Source organism: Leptonychotes weddellii, chromosome 4 (assembly GCF_054177405.1).
Source record: "Leptonychotes weddellii isolate Sample4059 chromosome 4, ASM5417740v2, whole genome shotgun sequence".
NCBI classification, from domain to species: Eukaryota; Metazoa; Chordata; class Mammalia; order Carnivora; family Phocidae; genus Leptonychotes; species Leptonychotes weddellii.
Window position 1 is genome coordinate 5,018,355 of NC_138372.1, and position 8,315 is coordinate 5,026,669.

The window sequence follows — 8,315 nt, forward strand, 5'->3', positions numbered from 1 at the left end:
TTCCGGTATCTGTGTTGCTTGTAGAAGAATAGCTGTGCATGGTCCAAGTCTTAAAAATGGCATTCCTTGCTGCTGCCCTCACCTTTCACTTAGAAACCCCAAACTCCACTTTCTCTTCTTCTCCCCAGTTCCCTCCCCGAGGACTCATTTCTTAGTCCCCAGCATTTCCCTGTACTCTAGTAAACCCAAGCAAACCCTTCCCCTCGTGAAAAGTATAGATGAATGGGGGCTGGCTTTCTCACGATTACCAGAATGCTCAGGATCTGGCTTTTGAGTTTCTTAAATATATGTTCTTTAAAGAATGACGTGCAGAGCTGGCCCTGTGTGTGGTAGAATAGCAAGCCGCCTATGTGGCCCACAGGGAAGGTAACGTGGATGGGCGAGAGACTTCTCCAAACATGGCTCTTGTTTTGATTCAGCACATCCGTCCCCTTGAATACACTTCCCTTCTTAATCTACCACAGCTAGGGAACAATATAACAGGGGTGGAAGTAGCCTTTGCTTACAGTTGCGATAAAATGCCGTTTCCTATAGAAATCTGGGAGAGAAGAGGTTGACTTCTTCCATCGCCTTGACCTTGGAGAGGTGGGCACTGCTTTTCTTGTCTGGCATGCTAATGTGTCCTGGCAAAGCACTTACAGTAGAACTGTGCTGTTTGTTCAGGACCTTTATATAATGAGATCTACATAAATTTTGGTGCCATTTTCAAGATTTTGAAGGAAAATCTACCATAAATGCGCTCTTTTCTGCCTCTCCTGTAAATGTCAGGATTCCTCAGCCAACTGGGTCCTCAGCCAACTTCTCTTTCCATTCTACCCACTCTCCCTGGTCAGTCTTACCTATTCCCATATCTCTAATCGTTAATGTACTGATGATTCCTGGCCTAGTGGATACAGGCCTCTCAAACTCAGCATGGACCAAACAGAAGTAAGCATTCCCCGGCCGCATGCTCCTCTTCCTACCGTTAATAGTGTCTGTTCCAGAAAATGGCACCACCATCCATCCAGTGTCCATGCCAAACAAGTCCACTGGACTTGCTGATATTTTTAGTCACCATACAGATCACTCCGAATGTGCTAGAGTGCTACATAATAAACATTCTCCAAATCTCAACGGCTTAAAGTTATTTCCTCACTCGTGACTCATGTCCAGTGCCAGGCCACGGGAAGGTTCTGTCGTCAGTCCTCAAGGAGGGGCTTCCTGTAAACATGTGTTCAGGTTATCAGTGTGGCAGGAAGGGAGCATCAGGAATTGGGCACTGGCACTCAAGGCTTCCGTCTGGAAGTTGGGTTAGGAGCTCTCCTCATGTTTTACTGGCCAAAACAAGTCACGTGACCCCGCCTAACCTCAGAGGTGGCAGGGGACACATGTCACCGAAAGGAGAAATGTGATGTTTGTGAACATTTGCATTCCTGATGACAACTTTAGTCAAAGAATGGGGCGAATTCCCCTTGACTCAGAAGTATTTTCGAATGAGGTGTGCATCCTACATGATGATTCTATATTTGTATCACTAATAGAATATGTTTTTTGAAGTATGATTTTTTTTTTATTATTCGTTTTGAGTGAGGATTGTTTGTTTAAAATTGACTGAACTGCTTAGTGCATTTAAAAATAGCATCCTTGGGGACGCCTGGCTGGCTCAGTCGGTGGAGCGTGAGACTCTTGATCTCAGGGTGGTGAGTTTGAGCCCTGCGTTGGGTATAGAGATTACTTAAAAAGAAAATCTTTAAAAAAAAAAAAAAATAGCATCCTTATTTAGAACTAAGCTGCTTTTCATACTAGCAGAAGATTCAATTTGTAAAACCATAATTTACTAAATAAACCAGTTATGGCATAATTATTAGAAAATAATGGATATTCTTTTCTCATCCTTTAAATAGCACGCTAAGTGCATTTCAAAATCTTCTACTGGTCTTTATACCATCAAGACCACGGGCAATCCCGCTAACACAAGGGCTTGCCTTTAGCCCAGGCTCTGGATCCTGAGCCTAACAGAATCCTTCCCTCCAGCCATTCCCTGTTGTCTGCAACTCTCCCCCTGCTTCATCCCCTTCTCCCTCTCTGTTGGATCACCCCATCAGACCCTAATCGTGGTCCCCACATCCCTCCCTTGGGCAAACAGACACTTGTTCATAGCCCCACACAGCAAAACCCCTCCCCACGGCTCCCCATGGTCACTGCCTCACAATGCACTTTTCCTCCAGCCAACACTATTGAGACATCTTTAACCAAGGTCGCCATCTTGGTGAAGCACCACAGAAATTTCTCTGCCCTTGTCTTATTCTGCGCATCACCAGCATTTGATACAGTTAATAGCTCTCCCCTTGAAATATTTTATCTAGCTTCCATGACCCAACATTCTTCTGCTTTTCTTTCAACCCCATCTATGGCTCCTTATTCTTCACCAGGCTCTCTGCTTGGCCTCTGAATCTCCATGCCTCTCTCCTCCCCCAGTCTTGGCCTTTGGCCCTTTTCTATTTGCATTCTCATGTTGACACCATTTCACCCATGACTGTAATCACCATAGGGACTCTGGCCTCTCCCAAATGTCAGCCATATCTCCATCCCTGGCCTCTCCCCTACGTCCCAGGCTGGGAGATCCAATCACCCACCTGCATGTGTAATGCACTGCTCAAACATATCGTGTGGGAAACAAGTCTCCATTCTCCCCTCATCAAAACTTACCATCCCCACCTGTCCATCTAAGTTGATGACCCATGCATGACACACAGCACTGCTTACACTAAAGACCCAGGAGTCGTCCTTGATCACTCTCTCTTCTTACAACATACATTCAACTCATCGGCAAGGTTCTGTGCCCCAGATGCACCCCACGTCCAGTCTCCTTTCACCATACTACCTGGCACCACCCTAGTCCAACCGGTTCTCAGGCCTCTTCTTGTAACTAACAGCTTCCTGTTAACTACTCCCTGTGTAGAAGTCTGGCTGATTCAGATCACTAGCTTGCTTAGAATCCTCTTTCCACTTTCCATTTTTTAGAAAAAAATCCAAATTGCATTCCCTAATTATAATCTGGCCCTTCCTAACTTCCTGATCTTCCCTAACACCATTCCTCCTCCCTCTGTGAATTCTCCAGGCAAAGTAGATGTTCCTTCTGTTCCTTAACAACACACCTGCTCTGTCAGGGCCTCTGCAGGTGCCTTCTGCCCCCTCCATTGGGTCCACCCCCCACACAGACGCACACACTCAGGTTTCAATTCGCCTTCTCAGAGAGGCTTCCCCCATCACCAGGTTGACATGTCTGTTGCCTCCTTCACCCTCCATCCCCGTCCCAGCTACACTTCATCCTCGTTTCACGTTCCACACAGCACTCTCCACTTTCGGACCTCTACGCGCTGGCTTGTGTTTTCTGTCTTCATAAAAGGCAGACTCCCTGAATGGCGGGGACTTTTGCCACTGCTCCTTCTCAGGGGCCACAATCATCCCGGCCTAGATCATCCACTCAGTAAGTATTTGTTGAATGAACGCAGTTCGACAAAACATAACCTGAGAGGGAGATCTGCCATCATTTGGGAAAAGGAGATGTTTTATCCAATACATGATAAGAACAACTGACACACTTCACTGCCCCCCCCCACCCCTTTCTATACAACTCCTTTCATTCATCCAATAAATACTGAAGGTTTTTCATGTACCAGGCACTGGAGAGGGGAGGAGCTCTGCACTTTAGATGAGTCGACACACAATCTAAAAAACCTTCAGACTTGGTATTTTTAAAAAGGCCTTGGCTACACCTTCCTTTTCTGAAACCGTGTCGTTTACATACACTTGTCTTCCCCCAGTTGCCAAATCAACCTGTAACTTCAGGAAGACCGGGGAAATGTTTAGAGTCCGTCGTCAAAATTCCGCTTCTGAAACCCGGCTTTGATCTTCCCGGGGCTGCTCTGCTGCCGGGGCCTCGGAGCCTCAGGAGCTGGCGGGCGCGAGAGCAGGAAGGTTGAGCAAGACGCAAAAACGGAACCCGAGAAGGCGCCGACGAGGCGCTCGGTTGTCCAGTGCTTCTTCCCGCGGCCCGGGACTGGCCCGACCCGCGCCCCGGGACTGGCCCGACCCGCGCCCCGGGGCTGTCCCCCACCCCTGTGCCGCCGGCCCTGGCCACCTGCGCGCCCCGCCGCCGGGTCGCCCGCCACGCCCGTGGAGGCGGCCCGCCCCGCCCGTGGAGGCCGGCCCGCCCCCTCGTGATTGGCGGCTCGAATGCCCTCTCCCTGCCGCGCTGGCTCCAGCCGCTCCGCGGCCCCTTCCCCCCACCCACCCTCCCTCCGGCGCCGAGAAGGGGGCGGAGCACTCGACTCGCGCGGCCTTAACTCCAGCCCCCTCCGAGCCCCTCCGCCCCCCGCCTACGCGCCAGCCTGCCGGGATTGGCCGAGCGCCGCCCTCCGCCCGATCCCCGGCGTTATGTAAGGTGCTCTGGTGTCTTCTCCCCGCCCACTCGCCTTCGGTTATGTAACCCGGGCGCCCCGGCGCGGGCCCCGCCCCCTGGCCAATGGGGGCGCGCAGAGCCGGACGCGGCGGCCAATCGCGAGGCCTGGGGGCGGGGCCGCATCACGTGGCGCGCGGGGGGCGCGGCGCCGGCGGCCGCCCGGCACGCGGCGGGCCTCGGGACTGCGTGCGGCTCGGCCCGGCCCGGCGGGGCGAGCGGCGGCTGGTGAGTGCTCTGCCGGGGCGGGAAGTCTCCCCGAGTCCGCCCTTCGTTCTGGACCCGGCGGCCGGGCCGGGAACCTGGGGCTCCTGAACTTGGCGCTGGAGGTCCCCCCTGCCCGGGTCCGGTTTCTGGGCGCGCGCCGCCGGCAGGTGAATAGCTGCGGGTGGGCAGGCCGGCGAATGGGAAAGTCTGGCCGGGGGTCTGTCACAGCCCAGCTAACGCAGCACATCGCCTGTGTCACTGGACACCTGTCCCCTCTGTACCCCCTCCCCCGGCGCCCCCAGGCTGCTCCCGCGAGCGGAGCCATCGAGACTGCATGGAGATCCTGCAGAGGAAACTTCGTCTAGGTGACCAGGGATCAGGATCCACCGGCTCCTGATGACCGATCATTTTCCCTAAAGCAATGGCATGGACCAAAATGAGAAATTCTGTTGCTGATTGCAAAGTGAAAAGGAGGCAGGCAACAGACTGAGGGCTGCCGAGCAAAAGATGGACCCCTGTGAAGACCTGGAAACGTCCAGCGGTAAATCTCTGGACTCCAGGGGGACCGAACCTCAGGAATTTGAAGGACCACAGGCCTGCGGCTCTGAGGCCCTGGGGAGAGGAAACGAGGAGATGTGGAGCCCACACGTGGAGAACAGCAACAGGTGACAGGACCTGATTTGTTTGTTGTTCTTTGAAGGCTAGTACAGGGAAAGGGGGGCTTAAATCGTTTTATTCTTTTATTTGTAAGCCTAAGAAAAAGTTTAGGGGGATACTCAGACAACTTGGAATGAAAAGCTGTGGGAAACTGAAGAATTACCAAGAAGTACCGGAAGGACGGAGAGAGTGGTTAAGGGTTTAGCTGAGCAGGGGGCTGCAGTGGGAACGAGAAAGAACGGAAGATGTTTGATGTTTACCAGTTTCTTTGGCCAGGATCCCCCCAAAGAGGAAAATAAACCTGTGAGCTAAATGAGTTGATCCATGGGAAACACTTAGAAAGTTGCTTGGCACGTTATATGCTGTTCAGTAAACGTTGGCTGTTCTTATAGTTGAACCTGTGAATTGATGGGGTTTTTGTTGTTGTTTTCTTACAGTGAACAGCAAGATCGAAACAGAGTTTCTGAAGAACTTATAATGGTTGTGCAAGAAATGAAAAAATACTTGCCATCGGGGAGACACAGTAAGCCGAGCACCGTCGAGGCCCTCAACTATGCACTTCGCTGCGTGCACAGCGTACAAGGTAAATGAGCTAGAGAAAAACTACAGTCGTGCGAGTACGTCATTTTGCTCATAAACATCGGCCAAGCCGCAAGAGTTATCAGTGTGGTTCTGGTCCCTGAAATGTTTTGACCTTTTTATGGTGCTTGATGTGAGATGAGCAGATCCACATGGATTCTATTCGTGTCTTGGTTTTGCAAATTAGGAACATCAGGAAAACCTTGTTTGTGTCATAGTTTAGGAACTGTTGTTTAGTGACTGCCACATTTTGATGATTTGCTGTAGGAGGTAGAGTTTAGCACATTTTAAAGACTGACTTTTTATTTTTTTTTTAAGATTTTTTTTTTAAATTTATTTGACAGAGAGAGACACAACAAGAGAGGGAACACAAGCAGGGGGAGTGGGAGAGGGAGAAGCAGGCTTCCCGTGAAGCAGGGAGCCCGATATGGGGCTCGATCCCAGGATCCTGGGATCATGACCTGAGCCAAAGGCAGATGCTTAACAACTGAGCCACCCAGGCGCCCCAAAGACTGACTTTTTAAAAGATCATTGTCTTCCAAGGGTATTGGGGAAAAAATACATTTGGCTAAATACAGCTCACCTTTCTCTGTCATCCACATACTGTTACAGTGCATTCATGATATATCAGGAATTTGCCAAATTAAAAATGAACAGTTGCAAACACCTTTTCCTTTTTATCTCTGACCTTTCTTTTCCGGGGATTTAATAAAGTACACATTTTCTTCAGTACAAACTTCTGTGAAGTCGCATACGACACACAGTGCCTGAATACGAAAGTAATGTTTCTGCCATAAACACATCACATGCATGTATTTGGAATTTTAGGTTTTCGTGCCTTGTATGGATCTTGCTCCTCGTGACACAGAACATCAGAAAATCCTAAAATCCAAAGGCTTATGTCTGTACAACTGTCAGTGTTTTAGGTGAAAGAAAATGATCTGGTTTTAAGGCAGACACGCCGAGGTGTCCTCATCCTAAAAAATAAGCCAGCTTCAAGGGTGGTAAAAGTGATTTCCTTACGCTCTCGTGGTCACTGGACTACCTGTTTATTTTCCTGTGTTTCTTAGCAAACAGTGGGTTTTTCCAGACTCTCAGTCAGAGTGGAGCGCCTCAAGCAGCTGCGACCGCATACAATCTTGAGGAGCTGGCCACGGCTGCCTCGGGGTACACTTCCAAAAACACAGTAAGAATCCACACATTTTGCCATATCAACCTGGGTGACTTTTCCTAACAACCTTGTCTAGACGTAGATGTTGAAACCTAACATGCTGGAGTTTCATTAACCGTGATGCGAGGCAAACAGTGGAGGCGCGCTGCTGAGGAGGCATCGTGTAGTTTCTCCTGCCCTTGCGGGAGCACAGATGTAAACCCAGGTGGCGGCCCTGGGGCGGTGGTCTGCTGGGCTCCCCTCCCGAGCCGCCCCTGCCTCCTGAGCATCCCTGTGTTCTCTCGAAGTCAGAGAGAAAAATAACAAACTGCAGAGTAACCGCCCTCATTTTATTTTGATCTCAGAATCGTTAATTTGTATTTATATCATTCTTAGTTCCAATACCTACTCCTTCAAGTTGTAACAACTGGATTTTATAGAACCAGGTGAGTTGAGATGCTGTCATTTTTCTGTCAAATTTGGGAAGAGACATGTAGTGGATCTTTTTTGAATCTCTTCACGTTGGCAGAATCATTCAGCCTTATGCCTTACTGATGTGATGGAGATTACTTAGTTTTATGTTTAGACCCCATACATAAAGATCTGGTAATATCGGAACAGGAGCTCTCCCTAAGATCACAGGAGTATTTGTTTTACTGACTGGGGTGTTTATGGGACTCTGGTGGGTGTGGCGGAGATGGAAGAAACAAGGAAAGGTTTAAGAAAACATTTTCCCTTTAAGATCTTCAGGTAGAACTAGAGAGGGGAGGACATGCCAATGCTAGCAGACACAAACAGTAGCCGATTGTAAATGTTATTGATGTTTGACGGAACATATGAGAAATGATTCTTATGTAGCGAGGTTTGTCAAAGACCGTGTCTTGAAAGAAGAGACTCTTGAGCTTGGTCTTGAAGCCTAGAGTTCGCATTGGTCAAGAGAAGACAGTCCCCTCAGTTTGCAAACGAGAAGGAATCAGAAATGGATGCGCCGTGTGCACGTTTAGTCGATGTAGGATGAGCTGGTATATTGTTTGGTATAGAAATCAGACCTTCAGAGGGGAAGAATGAAGCGGGGGAAATCCGAGGGGTAGACGAACCATGAGAGACGATGGACTCTGAAAAACAAACTGAGGGTTCTAGAGGGGAGGGGGGTGGGAGGATGGGTTGGCCTGGTGGTGGGTATTGAGGAGGGCACGTTCTGCATGGAGCACTGGGTGTTATGCACAAACAATGAATCATGGAACACTACATCTAAAACTAATGATGTAATGTATGGGGATT

The 8,315-nt window shown here is 49.6% G+C and overlaps 1 protein-coding gene across 12 annotated transcripts in view; it reads left to right on the forward strand.

The window, feature by feature from the left end:
• Nucleotides 1-4,675: 4,675 nt before the first annotated feature.
• The window catches only part of PER3 (period circadian regulator 3), a 55,508-nt gene continuing 51,868 nt past the window's right edge, over nt 4,676-8,315 (forward strand). For 7 of the 12 annotated variants that reach the window (XM_081817424.1, XM_081817426.1, XM_081817419.1 and 4 more), the window contains exons 1-3: nt 4,676-5,313; nt 5,743-5,888; nt 6,955-7,070. In XM_081817424.1, the coding sequence (XP_081673550.1) occupies nt 5,156-5,313; nt 5,743-5,888; nt 6,955-7,070 (420 nt within the window). In that variant the 5' untranslated portion in view covers nt 4,676-5,155. The other 5 variants (XM_081817421.1, XM_081817428.1, XM_081817429.1 and 2 more) reach the window with 5 other exon arrangements.